At 39.4% G+C, this 24505-nt stretch overlaps 1 protein-coding gene across 1 annotated transcript in view; it reads left to right on the top strand.

The window, feature by feature from the left end:
- Positions 1-22705, top strand: part of ABCA12 (ATP binding cassette subfamily A member 12) — a 268673-nt gene extending 245968 nt beyond the window's left edge. The window contains exons 53-58 of the mRNA XM_077448325.1: positions 1363-1497; positions 2488-2591; positions 7648-7740; positions 9788-9893; positions 16443-16580; positions 20002-22705. Coding sequence (XP_077304451.1) covers positions 1363-1497; positions 2488-2591; positions 7648-7740; positions 9788-9893; positions 16443-16580; positions 20002-20094 — 669 coding nt within the window. The 3' untranslated portion in view covers positions 20095-22705. The remainder of the gene's footprint in view (positions 1-1362; positions 1498-2487; positions 2592-7647; positions 7741-9787; positions 9894-16442; positions 16581-20001) is intronic.
- The last annotated feature ends 1800 nt before the right edge of the window (positions 22706-24505 follow it).

Genomic DNA, 24505 nt, shown 5'->3' on the forward strand with positions numbered 1-24505 from the left:
CATGTTATCTGCCAATAGAACTTAACCAAAAAGTGCAACATTCAACCAAAAAAATAAAGTCAAAGCAATAACTTTAGGCCAATAATAAATAACACGCTATCTGATTCCACAACATGTTGACGAACGGCTGTTCAGAAACTAACTGAAAAGCACAAAATGAAAAACGAGCAAAGAAACGCAAAGGAATGCACAAATCAACACTCCCCAAACTTCTACTAACACGAAATTAGCAGAAGGAGCCCAAAGGGTGGTGCTAAAGAGCTGAAAAACAACGGAGTACGTCTAGAACGTCACTACGTTTGTAATTGTTGGCCAACATTTGTGTGACCGTGTGTATGCAAGACAAGTTTGAGCCAACACCCTTTGAACAAAATGCCATGATTTTGTTGTTGGAAAATCCCGATTGTGTGTACGGGGCTTTAGAGTTTTGTAATGTGACCAGCAGTGAAGGGAGCATAGAGCAGTATTTTCTCCAGAAAAGGTAAGCATTTCAGCTCTTCTGTTGCTTTTTATTTATCCATCCCTGCAAGGCTGTTAGCATAGCTATAATAGAAATATGTGCTTAATCCAGAGAAACATATGCCAGTATTTGCCAAGGCTTCACAAGTGTTTTACAAGAATTGCATTTGCATCAATTTATTGTGTTTTGGGTCATTAAAAATGCTTGTAACAAACCTTCAGTATTTTTATAGACCACAGTGAGATGTGAAAATGCTTGCATAGACCAAGAAAATGCTTCATACAAGACATTTTTAGAATGTACATAGTTACATAGTTAGTAAGGTTGAATAAAGACACCAGTCCATCCAGTTCAACCTGAGTGAGTGCCTATAATTGTCCCTATCCCTGTACATTGCACACTCACATTGGTCCCTACCCTCAAGGAGCCCACAATCCAATGTCCCCACTCATATACTAGGGCCAATTTTGGACAGAAGCCAATAAAACCTACCTGCATGTCTTTGGAGTGTTGGAGGAAACCCACACAAGTACAGGGAGAACATGCAAACTACAGGCAGGTACATACTCTGAAGGTTCCCACTTGCGCAAGTCAGAAATGCTTGCACAATCATGCATGTACCTACCTTGCAGGCAAAATGCACTGCTCTTAAGCAGACACCCCCCATGCATCTGTACGTGCAGTGCCAAATTGCAGAGTGCTGCAGCACCATGTGACTTGGTTTGGTGTGGGGGGGAATGGGATGTCTACACACAGAAAATAGGTTGCCCATGTGTGAACCATAGCCTGACAGTGTGAAGCATGTCAGTTATAAGTATAGTCATAGATTTACCCTGTCTCCACAACAGCTTAAAACACCATGACAAACCTAGTCATATTTTACCTTGTCTCTTTATTTATAGGTGACCAACCAATTACTTCATAAACTTCAACTTGTTCAATACAAAGACAGAATAACTGCCAGTTACAGCTGTGGTACAAGAAGAAAACTTTCAACAGCTCTTGCCCTCATTGGAAAACCATCAATTCTTCTTCTGGTAAAAAGAGCAATTTTTAAACCATGCCTGGGAAGCTAGATAATAACATTAATGTACTGTTACATTTCGAATCTCTTTCAAAATGTGCAATTTGTATATAACATGGTCTATGTTGTATACTTGTTTAAAGTTAGTCATCATGTACTATGTATCAACAAGTTTTCATAGTTTCATAGTTAGTAAGGTTGAATAAAGACACCAGTCCATCCAGTTCAACCTGAGTGAGTGTCTACTCCCATCCCTGTACACTCACATTGGTTCCTACCCTCAAGGAGCCCACAATCCAAAGTACCCATTAATTTACTAGGGCCAATTTTGGACAGAAGCCAATTAACCTACCTGCATGTCTTTGGAGTGTGGGAGGAAACCGGAGTACCTGGAGGAAACCCACGCAGGCACAGGGAGAACATGCAAACTCCAAGCAGGTAGTGTCATGGTTGGGATTCGAACCAGTGACCCTTTTTACTGCTAGGTGAGAGTGCTAACCACTACACCACTGTGCCGCCACAATTGGTATGGTCAGTACCGATGGTAGAAATCTGGTCTAAGGGCCCATTCCTGTGCAATTCCTTGTGTGAACCAGCCCTAAGAGGCAATGCAAGCAGAGGGCCCAATCTGCCTAGGCCCACGTAGAATCTGCTTACCTGCATATACAGTATCAAAGACAATATAGAAAAATGGGCCCCATCCTGCAATCTTAGCTGCCCATGCATATATGGTGTGCAATGGGCATGTGCATTATTTGTATTACAGTTGTGTTCTTGGAAATCATGACTGTACCCTATCGTTAGAACTGTTTCATACATCATTGCTTTGAATGTCTATGTTTCTTTATTGATAGCATGCATGTTCTAATCACAGCCAAATAGGGAGTAGGGGTGGAGGGTTTGCTTCACCTTTGCAGTGTAGCCCTCTACTGCCATGAATAAAAAACATATAATTGGCTCCTTAAATGTTGTCACTAAGATTACTCTCTTTTTGGTTTACCAGGATGAGCCAAGTTCAGGAATGGATCCGAAAACTAAAAGGCATCTCTGGAGGATTATTTCTGAAGAAATTCAGGAAAAATGTGCAGTGGTGCTAACGTCTCACAGGTAACTAATGAGCTGTTTTCATTGTCATTTACAAAGTAGGGTTATGGCACTATGTTCTAAATGTGATACACAGTGATGTTTATTTACGAAAGGCAAATCCACTTTGCACTACAAGTGCAAACTACTACTGCAAAATGCACTTAAAATGGCACTGAAAGTGCACTTGGAAGTGCAGTCGCTGTAAATCTAAGGGGTAGATCTGAAAGGAAGCTCTGCTGATTTTATTATCCAATCATATGCTAATATTCTGTTTTGTATTTTCCTTGCATGTCCCCCTCGGATCTACAGCGACTGCACTTCCAAGTGCACTTTCAGTGCAATTTCAAGTGCACTTTGCACTTGTAGTTTGCACTTGTAGTGCAAAGTGAATTTGCCTTTAGTAAATAACCCCCCACTACCTTACAAAAGTGAGTACACCCCTCACATTTTTATATTTTATTATATCTTTTCATGTGACAACACTGAAGAAATGACACTTTGCTACAATGTAAAGTAGTGAGTGTACAGCTTGTATAACAGTGTAAATTTGCTGCCCCCTCAAAATAACTCAACACACAGCCATTAATGTCTAAACAGCTGGCAACAAAAGTGAGTACACCCCAAAGGGAAAATTACTACAGCAGCCATAATTGGTTAGATTATACCCTTATTACTGACTATAATAATAATAACAATAATAATATCCCCGCTATTTGCAATAACGATCAATCAAAAACAACTAAAGGAATTACGTTATGCTGCGGGTACATGTAGAAAAAGGAAAAAAAGAGGAAAAAAACGGATTTCCATATAAGTTCCTCGGCCATGTCACAGTTGTATGATTCCTACTCAAATGACATATAGGGGAAACCACTAATTATAAAACCTCACATGTTGCTAAAATGTTTAAAAATTACACAAAAGTACATAAAAATACATGGAAAACACCACAGACATTTAAAAACTAACCTTAATATATGAATACAGTTACAAAATATGTGCATGTTTTACAAATTAAATTTTATTATTTATATTTTAATTTGTAAAACATGCACATTATTTTTAAACCGCATAGCAGTGCCACAACCACCACACATTACATTCTTTTATATGCAGAGCTTTGTCCAGCCTTTCTCTTTGGTGATCTGCATGTGCCGGCAGACATTCAAGTCCAGCACCCGCTGATTGACTTCTGCTGCACCCGTGCTTCCTGCCTAATGCCACGTACACACGATCTGAATTCTCGTCGGAAAAAGCTCTGATGGTTTCCCCGACGGAATCCGGCTCAAGCTGTCTTGCCTACACATGGTCACACCAAATTCCGATCGTTTATAACGCGGTGACGTACAACACTAGAAAAATGGATGGGACTAGAAAAAGGAAGTTCAATAGCCAGTAGCCAATAGCTTCTGTCTCGTAGTTGAATCTGAGCATACGTGATTTTTGGCGTGTCGGAATTGCATACACATGATCGGAATTACAGATAGAAAGTTTTTCCGTTGGGAAAATTGAGAACAAGCTATCAATTTTTGGCTGGCGGGAATTCGGAGAGCTAAATTCCGATGGAGCATACACACGGTCGCATTTTCCGATGAAAAGCTTTTTTTCTGGCCGTAATTCCGATTGTGTGTACGCGGCATTAGAGAAGTCAGCATGCAGTAAATATTAGGTCCTGAAAGCTTATTGTATCAGAGTTTTCAAACAGGATTTCAGAGCGATTACATAATAGTGATTCTAATTCACCGTCTCCATTCATTTACCTCTGCTCCGCTATTTCCAGTTGGTATTTTAACTTTCAATCGCTTTTTATGTGACTTTTAAGCTCTTTTTGTTAGTGAACTTTGAGCATACAATGCCATATGGTTGATCACATATCCTCTATGTTTAAAAATAATTATATTAACTAAAGTACAAAGCAGGAGTTAATAAGGGAAATCTGCCTTGTTTACAAAAAGGTTGCAAAGTCACGTCTCAGATAAGTATAATGAAGGCATACATATCTAATACCAACTATCTCATTATTAGCTGTGCTAGCACGCTCTACTCACAGCACACAGTGAATGGGGTATTTTTAAAACAAGGAAGGGAGCTATTTATAAAGCCATGCAATTGTTACAGTACAATGGTACATCAGTGGTTTTTTGTTTCACATCTACCCATTATGAGTTATTGCCAGAACTGTGGATGCAGGGAAAACGAAATCAAACCGTTTAAAAAGTATATTTCTTTGTTCTCTTTTTCTATACGGTTTTGATTCAGCTGCGTTTCCTCGTTCCTTATCTCTTGATTTCTGTTTTATCACCTAATAAGCTACTCCAGAATCTGAAATTAAAGATCTGGGATTGCATACACGATGTCTTCTCAGAGGATATGGAAGAGTATGTACAAGCGATAAATCAGATGGACCCAGCACACTTGCTCCGTTTGATTTAGTGCTGTGATTCCATCACATAATGACTGTACATGTTTTAGTTTTTCCACTGTTTTGTGCACCATATAAAATCCCTCTGCTCTTTACTATAATATGACATATTGAGGTGCACATGTCAAGCTAAAGAAATTGAAAAGTGAGGCGGAAAGCCATTGCTGGGCTGTGTCAATAAATTAAGATGTTTGCTTCAATTTTTCTTTTTATTCTTGGTTTGTGGGAATAGGCTGGTGAGCAAATCACTGATAGGAGGTAAGAACGATATCAGAAGAGAGAATATGGGGCAGCATTCTCAGTAATAGGCTGTCATAACATGGGGCAACAGGCAGGGTAATTGGTTTTTAAGGATGTATAAGAAATAAAGGCATGATGTGAAAGAATTATATACAGCTGTTGGGGGGATTATAAGGTGCTGGGATATAGAGCAATAACTAAAAATGGAACATCATAATGCAGAATTATGTAGTAGAAACAGAATGAGCCACAGTAGGAGAATTGATCCACAACTAATGCCGCGTACACACGACCAGACTTTTCAATGGACTAGGTCCAATGGAACGAATCCGCCAGACAATTCGATCATGTGTGGGCTTCATTGGACCTTTGCTGTCTAAAAATCAGACAGACTTTAGATCTAAAACATGTTTCAAATCTTTCAGACGGACTCGAGTCCGATCGAAAAATCAGTTTGTCTGTATGCTAGTCCAACGCTAGGGCAGCTATTGGCTACTAGCTATGAACTTCCTTATTCTAGTCCGGTCGTACGTCATCATGTTCGAATCCATCGGACTTTGGTGTGCTTGTGTGTGGCCAAGTCCGTTCATTCGGAAAGTCCGTCAGAAAGACCGTCGGACCTAGTCCGTTGAAAAGTCTGGTCGTGTGTACACGGCATTGGTGGTCATTCATTGCTTTTTTTGGCTAATTTTGCAATGCTGTGATAGTCTCTTTGGTGTTATTTGTCATGGTGTTCTATATACACTGTATTTATTCAATGTTGTCAGTGTCAATTTCCTTAACCGCTTCAGCCCCGGAAGATTTTACCCCCTTCCTGACCAGAGCACTTTTTGTGATTCAGCACTGCGCCGCTTTAATTGACAATTGCGCGTTCATGCGACGTGGCTCCCAAACAAAATTGATGTCCTTTTTTTTTCCCACAAATAGAGCTTTCTTTTGGTGGTATTTCTGCAATTTTTATTTTTTGCGCTATAAACAAAAAAAAGCGTCAATTTTGAAAATAAAAAATGCAATATTTTTTACAATTTGCTATAATAAATATCCCCCAAAAATATATAAAAATATGATTTTTTTCCTTCTACATATTTTTGCTAAAAAAAATCCCAATAATCGGATATTGATTGGTTTGCGAAAAAGTTATAGCGTCTACAAAATAGGGGATAGTTTTATGACATTTTTTTTTTTATTATTAATAATGGTGGCGATCTGCAATTTTTTTCATCACTGTGACATTATGGAGGACACATGGGACACTTTTGACACTATTTTGGGACCATTGTAATTTATACAGCGATCAGTGCTATAAAAATGCACTGATTACTGTGTAAAAGACGCTAGTACGGAAGGGGTTCACCACTAGGGGCGATGAAGGGATTACGTGTGTCCTAGTGAGTGATTCTAACTGTGGGGGGATGGGCTTCAACTCACATGACAGCGATCACTGCTCCCAATGACAGGGAGTAGTGATCTCTGTCATGTCACAAGGCAGAATGGGGAAATGTCTTGTTTACATGACACGATTGCCGGGAGACCGATGCAGGCCATGCTGTGCGTGGCGGGCATGTGCACCTGCTAGCCCCGCCAATTAAAGGGGACGTACAGGTATGCCCATTTGCCCACCGCTGCCAATGTGCCAACGTATATCGACGTGCAGTGGTCTATAAGTGGTTAAACAGGAACTGTAGTCTGCTCACATAATTTGTAATAAAAACATCTTTGCCATTCTGAAGCTTCCCTCCAACCAATTTGCATATTATTTTATATATACTGTGATTCTGTACTTGACAAATATGCTGCAGAAATCTCCCTCCACTAAGTCTGGCTGCATCCATTTTAACTGTGGGCAGCTGAAGCTGCTGCCTGTTCACTTCCTGAATTTACACAGACACAGACACACAGAGACACACCTCCAGCTCTGCAGCTCTCATTTGCCCTCTTATGACTCATCCCCCCTCCCTTCCTGGCAAACTCTCATGAGAGAGAGAGAGAGCTGTGCATGATGTCATAAGCCTAGGCTTTTTACCAGACAAGAAACAGGAACTGGGCTGTATAAAGTATTTACTGTCACAAAAAATGTTTTACTATCCAAAGTTAAAACAAAAAGAGCAGAAGATTTAATAGATGCAAAGATGAAAAATGATTTAAGTTCCGCTTTAATATTTCTTTCTCACATATGCTACACACAACTTCCTAGATGTCGTGTTTTGGGCAGGAAGGTGACAGGTGACAATTTTCTAGACACCCAATATGGTGAGATGTGATAATATGGAGCTCTGACAATCAGGATCTTATGATTATATGAGCCGGTCTAAAAATCAAATGTAAATGCTCTAATATTTTTTAAACAATATTAAAATGAATATTATTTGGTTAATTGCAGACACACAAAAGTAACAACTGTATTTCTTTTTGCAGTATGGAAGAATGTGAAGCCCTCTGTACAAGATTAGCAATCATGGTGAAGGGGAAGTTTCAGTGCATTGGTTCCTTACAGCACGTAAAGAGCAGGTTAGCATTACATAAATATCTGTCAGTTAAATAAGCATTTATAACTTGATTGTATTACTAGGATCGGATGAGCTTTTCTGTTTATAAAGTATATTGTAATCAACCCTCTAACTTAAGTACTTGGCTACTGCTGCTTTTTTAACCTCCCTGGCGGTATGATTAGTTCTGGTTTTAGGTGCTGAAAGCGGTACAATTATTTTGCATGGAAATTTGGCGTTTTATATTGTAGTCCTGCAATTCTTAGGAATAACTCTCTTAAATCTGTTCAAACAAGAGTCTAGCAGACATCCCGGGTATGATAAAGTTTATAATATAATAAATAATAATAAAAATTATTCAATAATGTAATCAAATCCTAAAACACTGAAAAAGGGACACTTTCTGGTTGCTATGGACAATCTCCAAATTCCAGGCAGAAAAAACAGTATTTATAATATAAAAGTGCATGCAGGGCACTGCACAGACCACTAGGGACCAAGGGGTGTGTAATTTTTTTATACAGTACTGTATTCTGTAAGATTACAGTGCTGTGTGTGTTTTGTGTACTTTTACTTTTTTGAATTTGGCGCCGATCTCCGCTCCTGTGCGCCGTAACGCCGCAGGGAACGGAGCTCGGCGGCACTCGGCACTGTGTTTCGAGCGGAGGACAGCTCGATCACACAGCGCGGAGGACATCGCTGGATCCAGGGTACAAGGTAAGTAACTCTCCCTATGTCCTCCCTGTATCCAGTGATGTGATCCCAAGTCTGGCTCGGGGTTACCGCTCATGGAACTAAAATCCCAACCCGAGCCAGACTCGGGATCACCGCTAGGGAGGTTAAAAGAGAAGTATGTTTTTTTTTAAATAATCATACTTACCTAGGTCATAGCTCCAAACTGTCCCTGATTTCGAGGGACTGTCCCCGATTTGGAACAAAGTCCCTTTGTCCCTCATTTTGGTCTGATCTATATAGTTGTATATAAACTGAAGTTTTCATCTTTCACAAAGTGTTTCCCAGTGCTAAATCCCATCAAAAATCTACACCAGGCACTAGCGTGTCAGGTGGAGTGTGTAGCAGAAGTTTGGCCTGTTTAAAGCAGTATTAAACCCAGAAACAAACATTTATTATATTGCAGCTTACCAATTCTTAGTGTTATGTCTGCATTAGTTTCAATTTTTTGGCTTTTTTCTATTTTCAACTTGTGGTCAGCTAGTAAGTCTATCCTGTTTTTCAACAGAAAAGCTCTCTTGCAGTTAACGGGATCAAACAGTCCATTAAACACTAGCAGGGGTGCTTAAAATTATCAGCTTTTTTTATTTATATAAGACCATTTATCCCGAAAAGAAAAAAACAGTTTGCTGTAACTAATAATAAAGTATGATCTGGAGATTAGCTGCAATTTGTTACTGTATTTAAATCTGCTAGTACTTCTAATACTCCCCTCCTCCCAGACTTACAATGCTGCTGTCCAAATCTGCCCCCCCCCCCCTCCGTGTTCATTCATCCTAAGTGGTGTCTGTATAACAGAGGAGGTGCATTATTGGTCAGATCACCCAAACAGATAGGGAAAAAAAGCCTACAAACCAATACAGGCACTACAGCTAAGGATTTGTAAGCTGCAATATATTACATATTTGGTTTTGGGTTTAATGCTTCTTCAAGCATAGCACACAGGTCTGAAAAAGTCCAAATTCATTTTGAGCAAAATGTATACATTTTTTGCTTTTTAAATAAATCCACATCAAAAGTCGGAGACATAGAAATAGTGGCATTTGGAGACATACACTGCTTGGCAGTTTGTCTCAGTATCCTACAATGATGTATAAGTGAGCAGTTAATCAATTTAGAAGCAGTTTGGACTCGTACACTGTTGACGTTACTTAGTGACGCACGGTGCACATACTGTGAACTCTTGACATTTCAGCTGTTGCTGTAAAGCTCCCATCTCTCAGTTTCAAGACCAGACTTATTTCTGAGATACTGAAAGCTTTGGGCTTTCACAGCCACATGCAAGGTACATCCTGTAATTAGGCTCCATCATATGAATGTTTTTGTCATACATTTAGGTTTGGAAGTGGGTTCACCGTGAAGATGCATCTCAAGGACTCTTCCGTCAATATCAAGACAATCACCGACTTTATGCACTTTCATTTTCCAAACACTTATCTAAAGGTACAGCTTAACAAAACTTATTTTGTTTTACTTATTTTCAGAGTCAATTTTTGAAGTGTTATATCTACTATCTATTTTTTAATAAAAGTTGAATAAAGCTTTGGCCCTACAGAGTTATAGCCATTGTATAAGGCTGGCCATACACTGGAAATTGCATCCAGTTCCTTAGGAACTGGCCAAACTTTGTTTAGTGGTTGGTCCTGCCGGACCCGCTCTATTCATGAAAAGTTGAACATTCAACTTCTGTTGAAGAAACCTGTTGGAAAATGTTCAGCTGCATCCAATCAGATTCAGTCACTGCTAGGGTATTTTGACAGTCAGTGGGGCCAGCTGTCAAAAAACAGTAGTCAAAGCGGGTGATTATTACATCCACACTGTATAGCATGCAGGCAAAAAAATAAAAAATCAGTGTATGGGCAGCTTAAAACTGAAGCTTAGGTGAAAACAGATATTGCACTATTAACATAGACTTGTCTCAAAGTAAGGTTACTTTCACACTGGGTGGTTTTCAGGCGCTTTAGGCCTCATTCTCACGAGGCGGATCCGCTTCCACGGAGTCCGCCTCTGTCCGCCAACTCAGCGGGAGATCTTTCCATTGATCTCCACTGAGCCCGCGGATGACAGGTCCCTCTCGACTCACTGAACGGAAGGGGCTTGTCAAGCGCCGCTGGTTTCTATGGAGAGATCGGATGAAAACGGACAGCATGTCCATTTTCATCCAATCTCCCCGATCCAATCCACCAGCAATGGATCCGAACGTAGGGCCATCCATCTACTTTTAGCAGATCGGACCGGGTCGGATGTCAGCGAAACATGTCACTGCTGACATCAGTTGATCCATAGACTAGCACGGAGCGCCCGTTCAGGTCTGCCGTCAAAACTGACAGGCGGACCTGAACGGTAGAAATAGCCTCTGAAAAGCACCTGAAAACCACCTCTCATTCATTGTAGTTTGTCTTTTCACACTGGGGCGGTGCGCTTGTGGGACGTTAAGAAAAGTCCTGCAAGCAGCATCTTTGGGGCAGGTTGAGAGTGCTGTATTTAGCGTTCTCAAAATGCCCTGCTTCTCTGGGAAGACAGGATGACTATGATCATATGATATTAATAGGGGTGTATTTCAATTCCTTTTAGCAGTGCTTAAAAGCAAAAGATATGGGTCTCTCTCTTTTTTTTTGTTTTGTTTTTTTACTACAAGGCTATGGGCTGTCTCTTGTTTGTTTCTACCAAGAGAAAAACATAACAATGCTGTTTAAAAAAAGGTGATCCCTTTAAAGCGGTTGTAAACTGCAGATGTTCAAAAAAAAAAAAAAAAAAAAACTACAAGTCAGTGGCATAATTTGCAAGTATGAAGAAGGTTTCCCATAAGGAGAACTCAAAAAAGGTGTGCCACATCCCAAATGTATCAAGGAATAAAGAAGAACCTCCTACGGGTGGGACTTTACCGTCACTACCAGGTAGTACCGGTAAAGTCCCACCCGTAGGGGGTTCCTCTTTGTTCCTTAATGGGCAAGTATGAATAACATACTAGCACTTTATTAAATACTCACCTTGGAACAAAGCCCTCCAGTGCTGTAAAGTCACCGCTGAGAGGGCTGACATGTTCCCTGTCTGTCTTTCGGGTTTGCAAGCCCTGGTCATGTGATTGGCCTGATAAGTGATGAAGTCACGCCTGCGCATACACGTGGGAGCCGCCATTTCCAGCACAGGCTCTGAAGGTCCGGACCTCCAGAGCGCATGCACCGATGATGTCATCGTGCCATGTCAACAGTTCAAGCTTAGAAGATTTTCACGGTACCTACAGGAAAGTCTTATTATAGGCTTACATGTAAGTACAAGTGGTAGTACAGAATTTACTACCACTTTAAGGGAGATTAGGTCTGAATTGATTTTGGCATCTACCATAGCGTATGGTGACACAGTTTAAAGGGATTTTCTGCAGATTATAAGTGCAGTGAGTTAATATCCCCATGGGAGATTGCAAACTAATGTTACAATACTCTGGTCATGATTAGGCAATCTAATGGATATGAAACACCATGCATTTTCCATTAAATGTTAGCCTTGATGTTCCACAAACAGCTTGAAACATAGCATTTAATTATAGTTTAAACAACGTATAACTACTCCTACTTTTCTAAGGACTTCGAATAGTTATTTACAGCTCACATGATTTCCATCTGGCTAGAGGATGATGAGAGTTATAGTTTGAAAACAGGTGAAAAGTGGTAGGCTGTTGGAGCAGTCAAAGCACTTCTCCCTGAGCTTATTCTCATAACGATGCTCTCCCAGCAATTGCTGCCAAAACAAATATCCTACTTTGACATCGCCTAGAGCCGTGCCTGCTCATTGAAAGCGTAGAAAGAAAAACTGTGTGCTGCAATACATCTTAATAATTCTGGACAGGTTTTCCAGTATTGGATGAAACAATGCTGATCACTTAATTACTAACTCCTGATGCAATTTCATTTGCCCTACCTTAGTGTCCTGGATAATGGACTGCAGACAGTTAAAATGTTTCTGAATAAGAAGAAAATAGGAGCTAGAAAAATTTTCAACTATAATGCCTCACGATAATTCCTTTAAACATTATTTTCAGTCTCAAATCAATGGCCTTATATTCTGTCCCTAGTTCTCGGTTTTCTGAGGATAAAAAGTCTTCTGACTAAACAAGCTGTGTTTTCGCTGAATGTAAAAAAGAAAAAAAAAGAAAATTTCTTCTGCAATGCAAAAGGTTTATTCAGAACAAAAGATTATTGTTTGCTTTAAGGAAAATCATTCTCTTCTGCACTGTAAATAACATGTTTGAACAGATGATGATCCACTGTGTATAAAGCACTGGACTGTGAGAGGATAGCGTATGCGATTTGATGCCGAAACAGAGAAAAAATACATTTCTTTAGATTAACTATTCAGGCTGAAATTCACTGTGTTTTAGGAATGAATTTTTTAAAAGAATAAGTGCACTTTTAGCACAAGGCTTATTATCACTCATTCCTGCAAAAAAACAAAAAACAAAAAGAAGAAGAAGAAGAAAACAGAATGAGAGGCTCTTTGTGACAACAACTGTAGGATTCAAATACAGCGGTCTGCAGACTCCTAGTGTCTGTTTCCCAAGAAACAATTAAAATCTTTTTAAAGTTAAGGCGGAAACGAAAGGAATATTGTCAAAAAGTGAGGGGAATCCTTTCTAAGGCTGGATTCACACCTATGCATTTTTAGTGCTTTTTGAATTTTGCAGATTTGCCCTACAGTCCATTCAACATGGTTTCCTATGGAACACGTTCTGTAGTGCAGATCTGCAAAATGCAAAAAGCACAAAAAATGCATAGGTGTGAATCCAGCCTTAGGCCTGGTTCACACCAAAGGAAACCATGGTACATGGACTTTAGTGCAAATCTGCAAAATGCAAAAAGCACTAAAAATGCATAGGTGTGAATCCAGCCTTTGGCCTGGTTCACACCTATGTGTGAGTGCGTTTTTAGTTTTGCAGAAACACTGTACAATCCATTTAACATGTTTCCTATGGGTCATGTTCACATCTGTGCATTTTATGGAAAGGGCCAGGGACATTTTTCGGGTTTTTGATTCCATAAACTTCAATGGATAAAAACTGTGTATTGAAAAACGCAAAATGCACCTTCAATATGCAAACTGCAACCTGCATAGGTGTGAATCAGGCCTTAGGCCAGTGGTGATGGTGCGACCCGACTGCTGTATGACTGTCGATCCGACTTTGCTCTGCAACATCGGTCCTTCTTCCATCAGACTTGAATGAACAGGATATGATTTTGCTCCGGCTTTGAGATAGTCTGACTTGTCCTTTTGACCAATCAAAGCAATCCCAATGTGAGATAAATTCCTTTACCTGCTGCTGTAATCACCATTTCAGATATCAAAGTTGCATGGTTAGGATGAGAAGTCGTACCGACTGTAAACAGTTAAGATGGCTCTCATAGATGTGCTCCCAAAGTCGGAGCGTATGTCACACCAGTGTGAACCAGGCCTTAGGCCTTATTCACATGGTTACATTAATCAGTACCCCTATGCAGAGGGCTGTATTTACTCACCCAGGAGGTACAGACGGTCTGTGCAGATGCATTTGCCCAGTCTGTGCAAATCAATGATAGGCAGACGGTTTAACAGATTTTTATACACATCCCTGCTTGTAGATCATTGTGGGACAGAGGCATGGCTCGGAAAACACAGGCAGACTGTGTTCAGAGCCTTGCATCACTCTCCCAAAAATTGGTAAAGACCACTTATACCTCTTGAGCAGGTAAATCCAGCCCTCTGCACAAATGTACCGAGCAATTATCACCAGAACAAGTGCCCCCTGTGGATTATTTCTCTTCTATTCTTGTTCTTCCAGTAGATTCACTCTCACTTTCAGTCCTGGTTACAGTGGTTATACACTGTAACTGATATTGATACAGAAGATGAATCTTACTGCCATGGAGAGGGACAGCACATCCACGCAAGTTTTCAGTGGTGAAATTACAACCTCAGCCTAGGTTCCCACCAGGCCCTGTCCCAACGTGTTTCGCTCCACCCCCTGGAGCTTAGTCATGGGGTCCCCCCTCCAGCACTCCTGCAGCAGTGGATGCTCCTATCCTTCATACTATTCCCAGTACTAGCATAGCCTGAGCAGCACTCTTCTCCGTCCAAGGGCAACAATAAAAACTTGACAGGCAAACCATTTTCTATATATCCAAAATGGGAAAAAAGTTTATAGACTTATACCCACAAAAAACATAATCTGGTTACCCTAAGCATACCTTGTATGCCCAGCGATTCTACCTCCTCTGCTGCTACTCTACTCTGCTCTACATTTCTGTAGTGCAAATAGCATCTCCTGTATCAACAAAGCCTTTAAACTGGCTTTTACTTATATTTTAATACAATTACCCTTTTATACAAAAAAAAACCTGCAACACATTTCTTTACCTTATAACTTCACATTTATTGCAATGGAGCAATGTCCTAGAGCAATGGTCTCCAAACTGCAGCCTGGGGGCCATATGTGGCCCATTGCTCGCCTTTATCTGGCCCTTGAGGCTTTATTCCTGCCAGTGACACAGTAACAAAGGGGCACTATTCGTTCCACTGACACCAACAATCAGATACTACCCCCCCCCCCCGACACCAACAATTGGCCAGTATTACTCCCTCAGATACCATAGATGAGGCATTGTTTACTCCAGGGACAACCCGGACCCCCTACTGTCTGATGGACAGTAAACTGGCCCTTTGTTTAGAAAGTTTGGAGATCCCTGTCCTAGAGAATTCAGAGAATATGTTAACTAGGAATTTAGCTCTCAGATATATACGTTTATTTAAAAAAATGTGTAAGAAGTAAAGTTCAGTAACCCATAACACCCAAAATTTTAGTTTTTGAAGCCAAAACAAGATGTATTTTTTAGAGTCACTATAGGTCCTGCACTCTGCACTTAGTATGTTAAAATGTTTAATAAATAAGCTAAATAAAAAAAGTTTCTGGGTCATTGAAATTCTGTTAGATAGTAAGTACACATTATGGTGAAAAGGAACTAAAATAATCAAAAATAATCCCTCCAACCAAATCAGTGCATAGCATAGTAAAGTAGTGTACTCTATCTTATTCCATCACTTATCCCAGAAATTAGAGTATTAAGCCTCAATTCAGAACAGTAGAGCCTTTGTTTGTTCCTAGATTCCTTTATGTCCCAACAGCAAAACGCACATCCACAACCACTGGTGTATACTGTACAGCAAATATAACCTAATATTATAGAGCTATTTATTTCAAACTACATATAACTGTGTCAGGCTTTTAGGCCAGGTCAGTAATGCAGTGTATGAAAACTGCTTCTATGTGTCCTCCACCCTACACAGCAGTGGCAGCTGGTGGTATATATTTTTTTTGGTCTAGATCACAGGCAGCACTTCTGCTGGGCGACCGGCAGCGGCTTCCATGACATCTCCTTCTCCTTGGCATCATGGCGGCTTCCGCTGCGGGTCTCCTCCCTTCTCCTCCTAGGCCAATAGGATCACTTCATCATTTGGCCAATTGGGAAACGGGCCTCAAGACCTGCTTCCTGATTGGCCAGGAGGAGAATCAGGAAGACAATAGCGACTATTCATTTGCTATTGTCACACAACTGGGGGGGGCTCTGGGCGCAGTGCTCTATACCCCAAGCCTACCCTTTTTTGAAGCCTATTAGAGCCTCTGGCTCTAATCACATGCTTCAAAGAAGAAAAAAAAACATAGAATTCCATGTGTCCAGCATCTTGCATGCAGATTAGGGGGCCAGACGCATGGATAGGGGGCAGCGCCCCTGCGCCCTGCATTACGGGCCGTCACTGCTACTCAGTACGATGCACAGTATTGTCTTCTTAAATCATAAAGTAGTTATGTCTCAGTAGTAGATACAGGTAAAATCTTTTTCATAAGTTGACTTAAAAACTCATTCTTAGAACTCCATTTGTGACTTTTTGAAGATTTTGAATGTATTTTAAAAGATACTTGTAGGTACTTATGTATATAAAAAAAATTCTATTTTTTCTGAATAGGATCACCACTTCACCATGGCAGAGTACCATGTCCCTATGTCTGTAGGAGGAGTCGCCAGTATATTTGACCTTCTCGAGTCTAATAAAACAGCGTTGAACATCATTCACTTTTCAGTCAGTCAGACAACTCTGGATGAGGTACACTGAAAAATATTTTCTAATGCTTTTTTTAATATATATATGTGCTTATCTTCTAACTTGCACAGCAGCAAGCATTTTGCAAAAAATTCTAGTTTGCAGAAATTAAACATATTTACTTATATTTCCTACTCATAATAAATAAAGTGCAATGCTTTCAAAAGTCCTAATAAATCACACATCAATCAAAAACTACCACTACCTTTGTGTATGTCTATGAAAATGAAAAAATCTGATCAGATTACAAACTAGTATAAATATAGCACATGTGTAAAAGATACATGGAAAAATAATGTACAATCCAATAAGTGAAAAACCAAAGTGAAAAAGTAGTGATAATTGAAAATGACAATCACAGTATTTATTCACACTATAAACTGTGCAAGATTTCCCACAGTGACCTCACACTAAAAAGCAGGTCACTGTGGGAAATCTCACTCAATCTGGAGTGTGACTAAGCACTGTGATTGTGATTTTCGATTATCACAATTTTTTCACTTTGATTTATACTCATTTGATTGCACATAATTTTTATATTTATAATCTACATACAATGCATCTGGAAAGTATTCACAGCGTTTCACTTTTTTAACATTTTTGTTATGTTACAGCCTTATTACAAAATTGATTAAATTCATTATTTTTTTCAAAATTCTACAAACAATACCCCATAACGACAATGTGAAAGAAGTTTGTTTGAAATATTTGCAAATTTATTAAAAATGAAAAAATCACATGTACATAAGTATTCAGAGCCTTTGCTCAATACTTTATTGAAGCACCTTTGGCACCAATTACAGCCTCAAGTCTTTTTGAGTATGATGCTACAAGCTTGGCACACCTATTCTTGGGCAGTTTCTCCCATTCTTCTTTGCAGGACCTCTCAAAATCCATCAGGTTGGGTGGGGAGCGTCGGTGCACAGCCATTTTCAAATCTTTCCAGAGATGTTCAATCGGGACTTTCACAGAGTTGTCCCGTAGCCACTCCTTTGTTATCTTGGCTGTGTGCTTAGGGTCATTTTCCTATAGGAAGATGAACATTCTCCCCAGGCTGAGATTCAGAGCACTCTGGAGCAGGTTTTCATCAAGGATGTCTCTGTACATTGCAGCATTCATCTTTACCCTGATCCTGACTAGTCTCCCACTTCCTGCCGCTGAAAACATCCCCGCAGCATGATGTTGCCACCATCATGCTTCACTGTAGGGATGGTATTGGCCAGGTGATGAGCGGTGCCAGGTTTCCTCCAGACATGACGCTTGCCATTTAGGCCAAAGAGATCAATCATTGTTTCATCAGACTGGAGAATTTTGTTTCTCATGATCTGAGAGTCCTGCAGGTGCCTTTTAAAAAACTCCAGGCGGGCAATCATGTGCCTTTTCCTTAAGGGGTGGCTTCCATCTGGCCACTCTACCATACAGGCCTGATTGGTGGAGTGCTGTAGATGGTTGCCCTTCTGGAAGGTTCCCCCACACTCCACATGGAAATGGTGGAGCTCTGTCAGAGTGACCATTGGGTTCTTGGTCACCTCCCTGACTAAGGCCCTTTTCTCCCAATCACCCAGTTTGGCTGGACTGCCCACTCTAAGAAAAAAGTCTTGGTGGTTCCAAACTTCTTCTATTTATGGATGATGGAGGCCGCTGTGCTCATTAGGATCTTCAATGCAGCAGAGATTTTTCTGTACCCTTCCCCAGATCTGTGCCTCGATAAAATCCTGTCTCGGAGGTCTACAGACAATTCCTTGGACTTCATGGCTTGGTTTGCTCTCTGATATGCACGGTTAACTGTGGGACCTTATATAGACAGGTGTGTGCCTTTCAAAATCATGTCCAATCAACTGAATTTACTTCAGGTGGACTCCAATCAAGTAGTAGAAACAGCTCATGGATGTTTAGCGGAAACAGGATGTACAGTACCTGAGCTCAATTTTGAGTGTCATGGTAAAGACTGTGAATGCCTATGTACATGTGATTCTTTGTTTTTTTATTTTTAATAAATTTGCAAAGATTTCAAACAAACTTCTTTCACATTGTCATTATGGGGTATTGCGTGTAGAATTTTGAGGAAAATAATAAGTTTATTCCATTTTGGAACAAGGTTGTAACATAACAAAAAGTGCAAAAAGAGAATCAATTTGAATACTTTCTGGATGTACTATATGTGTTTATACTCATCTATAATCAGATTTTTTATTTTCATTGTCATACACAAAGGTAGTGGCATTTTGTGATTAATTTGCCATTTCTCTTAATTTGCCAGTGCTGCACTTATTATTATTACTATTTGATTGCTGTGGGAATCACAAGAATGTGGGAGCTGCTCTTATCTGTTATTTTTGTTGGTTTGTAGAAAGTAAGAAGTGCAGGTCTTTTTTGTATATAACATATTTCCCACTCATCAACTGGTCAAATGATAATGTAGTTTGATAAACTGAGGTGACAACAGGTCTGTTATATTTTATATCACTCAGCCCTATTAGCAGCAAAGAGGACCTAATTAAAATGAAGATATTCATCTATCGAGTTTAATCTCTTACAACTCTAGCAGCTTCGGTCCAGAAAAAATAAAAATAAATATACCAAAGTCAGCTTTTAGGTGCATACTTGATCAAGGTGCCATTGGACATACTGTACAGTATATATAACCAAGAGCAAGTTTATTTAGGACTTACCTCTGACTTCCTTAAATGGGATTATGTTGTTGTCTAGATTTTCCTTATTCATTGCATTTAGGACTAAAAAAAAAAAAAAGTTTAAGAGAAATTCGGTTTTATGTAGTCGGTCAAAAATTAAATATTACAAATGAAAATTTAAATTTACCTTTTCCAGCCAGCAGTTAGACCTCTATGCTCCTTTTCACATGTTTCCTGGGAGAATCTGAACTGTTTTCCCTTGAGTTTACAGATCTCAGTAGCTGGAGCTTTGATTACTGACATTTGAATGAGTCAGAAAAGTGGCTTGTCTCTCCACCCATTCTATTTCCTACTGCTCAGTAGAGAGAAGTTGCCTAAAAGCAAACAGATTCTCTTTTTTCCTCTTTCTTTAGATTTTCCATGATGCTCTTTGACACCAGTGTTATCTGTACACTCTGTTACATAGGCTTTAAAAAAATCAGCAAATACATTTGCTCCAAAACGATTGTGATTCTTTTTGAGAGGTACATATAAGATACACAGATTTCCTGGGGCAACTGAAGACCTTTCATGTAGGACTGTAAATAGATTATTCTTCGTGTTACTATTCTGTTTCCAGCAATTAAATATGACTAATTGCTTAGTCAAGACTTTGTGTTATATACAAAAACATTATGCAAAGTACAGTAAGATATAGCAAATATGATTGGTTGCTTTGGGTTAGTGCCCCATGACTTTGAAAGAATTGTAATTGTATTTAGCCTTCTAATATGGCCTTTTATTTTTTCTAGGTTTTCATCAACTTTGCTCAGGCCCAGACAACCCCTGATAATTCCAGTCTCGGCAGTGGTAGCAGCCAGGACTTACGGGTGGTGGTTGCATAAAGATTCTACAGACTTTTCCTCAAAAACCTCTCAGGGGATATCAGCATAGAAAGAATTAAGAATTAAGCACTTTATGAAGACAAGGTCACCCAAGGAGACAAAACCTAAATGTGATTAATCATGACCATCACTTTACTCTAACAACAAACATCAATATGTATATTTTTTTATGTAGTCATTGTAAGTCTGTGATCTTTTTTGATAAAACTGCCTTACTGAAATGTAGTAATTGATTCCATGATAGTGCCATATTCAGAATGACAGTCATGACATTTCCAAACAGAAAGAAAATGCAATTTATAGAAACAGATGAATATTTTATTGATAAACTCAGAGCCAGATATATATGGAGACACTGAACATATATTGGCTCTTAAATTCTGTCTTGGTGTTCAGTGGTCATAAATTTACAATTAAAGATACTATTAAACTACGACGATGAGAGAGATAAAGTCCAATAATAGAAGATTTGTTTAACAGACTCTTCATTGTTGCACGCAAAAGAGGATACAAATGTTTACAATTTTTCTAAAAGTTTGCTAGAATAAAAAAATGAATTTTGCCAAGTCTTTAAAAGATTTATTTATCTGGACTGTATGCATTCCTTTTTTTTACACATATTTATGCACTTGGGCTGTTAGACTGGGCTTAAAGCATATCTAAACCTAAAAACAAACAGTTAGTGTAATGCAACTTACCAGTCCTGGCTGCATTTTTTTATATATTAGGCTTTTCTTTTTTTTTTCTTTTTTTTTACCTTGTGGTCCTGCCAGTAACACTTCCTGTCTTAGAGTGGCTCCACTCACTATCCACTGTATCTATGGAGGAGCAATGTACCCTCTATAAGACAGCAGCACAGCCAACCTGTGGAGAGGGTAGTGTTAGATAGACTACTTAATTTAGATGGATTCTACATGCTTGACTAACAAATAAAAGCATGACTCCAGCTAACACTTTTTAAGCAGTTATAAAAAAAAACTGGTGTTTTCCTTTTGAAGTAAAGGCTTTACATAAATGAATAAAAGCACCTCTGTCGGTGTTAAATTGTTTGTCTCAACCCTCCACTTTTTCTGGTTAGCTTGGTCTGATAAAGGTAGTTTAATAATAACAAACTTACTGGCAGGTTCAACAGGTACGGTAATAAAACTATGTCACTAGTAACTACTGATAGACTGCATCATATACAGTATGCCATTTTGCCCAAAGTTTCACTTCGTCACTGCATAGAAAGTCCACACCTGTTTATGTATTTGCACTATTTCCAAATATAGTAAAATAATGACTAGGTACAAAAAAAAAAATAAGCAACATCTACATTTGCTGTTACCTTGACTTAGGACTGAATAAGGATGAACAACCCACAATAGCTCACGCTGCAATTGTTATCAGATACACCATGCTCAATGCCAGCCCTACCACAAGGATAGTGTGTGTATAAATATGATATCGCTAACTTAGTCCCAGGAACCCTTCTTACATGAGTGGTGAAGTATAAGGGCAACAATTTCATCCCCAGATTTCCGCAGATACTGAGTGCTGAAGAATGAACTGAACAGCATTAACCAGGCATGTCTATGAGTGGTACTTACCATGTTGTATGTTGTGTATCTGCTGCCTGTTGATTTGCACTGGGTCCCACTGCTGAGAGAGAAAATGTGAGGAATGCTGCACAAATATAATTCATTGGTCTGCAATTATCAGTCTCAGGAAAAAAATGTTATCGCAACAAGAGTTATAGCTATTAAGGTTTAATCTACCCTTTGGCGAACTGCATGTTTTGCCTATGTGCATTAAGTACTAGCCCTGCAAAAGTGGTGCAATAACAATACTGGAGCATAATGATGTGTCTAATGGGTACCCAGCATTTTTGTAAAAATGGTAACATTATTAAAATTAAAAAAACAAATGCAGTTAAAAACAAATAGATATAATTATGTTCTACTACCAAAGATTTCTTGCTGTTTTAATAGTGTACGCCATAGTATGCATATATTTGTAAAGATATACCTTGTTACTGGTCTTTCAATTTCAGTCATTTTCTATTTAATGATTGTACCAAATAAAAGAAAAATGGTGCTAGTGTTTAGCATTTTGAATGCAATTTTTGTGCACATTTAGGGTGATAATAAATTGAAATAAATTGAAGAAAATACATGTGTAATTATGTTTCTATGATTTGATTCTGCTATCGCTACCACTACCTAATTTATTTAAACTTTTTGCATTGCCTTTTTAAAAGGAATCAAATTGATACCAGGAAGAAAAGCACTTAATTTTGCTGAAAATTCACAAATTAATATACAGTACTATATTCCATTTCAGAAGATTTGCTTTGTAATATTTTCAGTAAAATGAAAAAAAGTGAAAAGTGTTCAATAAAATTAACATATTCAATGTCTTTATTTCCCAACGTTTTTCTTTTCTTTATTCTTAAAAGCCATTGATTAAAATAGCAAATGCAGTGACACAAGGGCTTTCTCTGTGAGCAGCAACAATTTTTTTCAAGACAGGCATACTTATTTATAAATGATGTTAACAGTGCCATTGTTATTGTTTTAAAACAAAAAATATTTTTTAAAAGCAAAATGTTTACAATAAATGTTTTCTGTTATCTGGTTGTTCTCTTTTCATTTTATAGATCTGATCATTCAATTCTGACACATAACGGCAACAAGTAGAATAGAATTATATATAGATATATCGATATATATCTATATCTACAGTCAGATCCATAAATATTGTGACATTGACACAATTCTAATCTTTTTGACTCTATACACCACCACAATGGATTTGAAATGAAACGACGATGTGCTTTAACTGTAGACTTTCAGTTTTAATTTGAGGGTATTTACATCCAAATCAGGAGAACGGCGTAGGAATTACAACAGTTTGTATATGTGCCTTCCGCTTTTTAAGGGTCCTTTCACACGGGGCGGATCAGTTCTGATCCGCCCCGTGGATATCCGTTTGCTCAGCGGGGATCACTCGGCCGATCCCCGCTGAGCAGGGAGATGACAGGTCCGTCTCTGCATACTGCGCAGGGACGGACCTGTCACAGCGCCGCTCTCCCCTATGGGAGATCGGATGACGACGGACCGCAGTGCCCGTCGTCACCCGATCTGATCCGCAGACGGGTGGAAAAATAGCTTTTTCCTCCGTTACACTTTTTCGGATCGGAGCGGGTCGGATGTCAGCGGACATGTCACCGCTGACATCCGACGCTCCATAGAGCTCTATGGAGCACCCGTTCAGGTCCGCCTGAAAAACTGACAGGCGGGCCTGAACGGGACGTCAGTGTGAAAGGGGCCTAAGGGACCAAAAATCCATCAAACTTTCATTTTTTAATACTTTGCAGTCAATTACAGCCTTAAGTCTGGAACACATAGACATCACCAGACGCTGAGTTTCATCCCTGGTGATGCTCTGTCAGGCCTCTACTGCAACTGTCTTCAGTTCCTGCTTGTTCTTGGGCATTTTCCCTTCAGTTTTGTCTTCAGCAAGTGAAATGCATGCTCAATAGGATTCAGGTCAGGTGATTGACTTGGCCATTGCATAACATTCCACTTCTTTCCCTTAAAAAAACTCTTTGGTTGCTTTTGCAGTATGCTTCGGGTCATTGTCCATATGCACTATGAAGTGCCGTCCAATGAGTTAATTTTGCTGAATTGCCCGAAACACTTCAGAATTCATCCTGCTGCTTTTTGTCAGCAGTCACATCATCAATAAATACAAGAGAACCAGTTCCATTGGCAGCCATACATGCCCATGCCTTACATGCCCACGCCTTACACTACCATCACCATGCTTCACTGATGAGGTGGTATGCTTAGGATCATGAGCAGTTCCTTTCCTTCTCCATACTCTTCTCTTCCCATCACTCTGGTACAAGCTGATCTTGGTCTCATCTGTCCATAGGATGTTGTTCCAGAACTGTGAAGGCTTTTTTAGATGTTGTTTGGCAAACTCTAATCTGGCCTTCCTGTTTTTGAGGCTCACCAATGGTTTACATCTTGTGGTGAACCCTCTGTATTCACTCTGGTAAAGTCTTCTCTTGATTGTTGACTTTGACACACATAGACTTACCTCCTGGAGAGTGTTCTTGATCTGGCCAACTTTTGTGAAGGGTGTTCTCTTCACCAGGGAAAGAATTCTTCGGTCATCCACCACAGTTGTTTTCCATAGTCTTTCGGGTCTTTTGGTGTTGCTGAGCTCACCGGTGTTTTCTTTCTTTTTAAGGATGTTCCAAACAGTTGATTTGGTCACACCTAACATTTTTGCTATCTGATGGGTTTGTTTTTTTTTCAGCCTAATGATGGCTTGCTTCACTGATAGTGACAGCTCTTTGGATCTTATATTGAGAGTTGACAGTAACAGATTCCAAATGCAAATAGCACACTTGAAATTAACT

The sequence above is a fragment of the Lithobates pipiens genome, unplaced genomic scaffold (genome assembly GCF_037356315.1).
Source record: "Lithobates pipiens isolate NorthernLeopardFrog02 unplaced genomic scaffold, aLitPip1_a1.2 Scaffold_22, whole genome shotgun sequence".
In the NCBI taxonomy this organism is placed as follows: domain Eukaryota; kingdom Metazoa; phylum Chordata; class Amphibia; order Anura; family Ranidae; genus Lithobates; species Lithobates pipiens.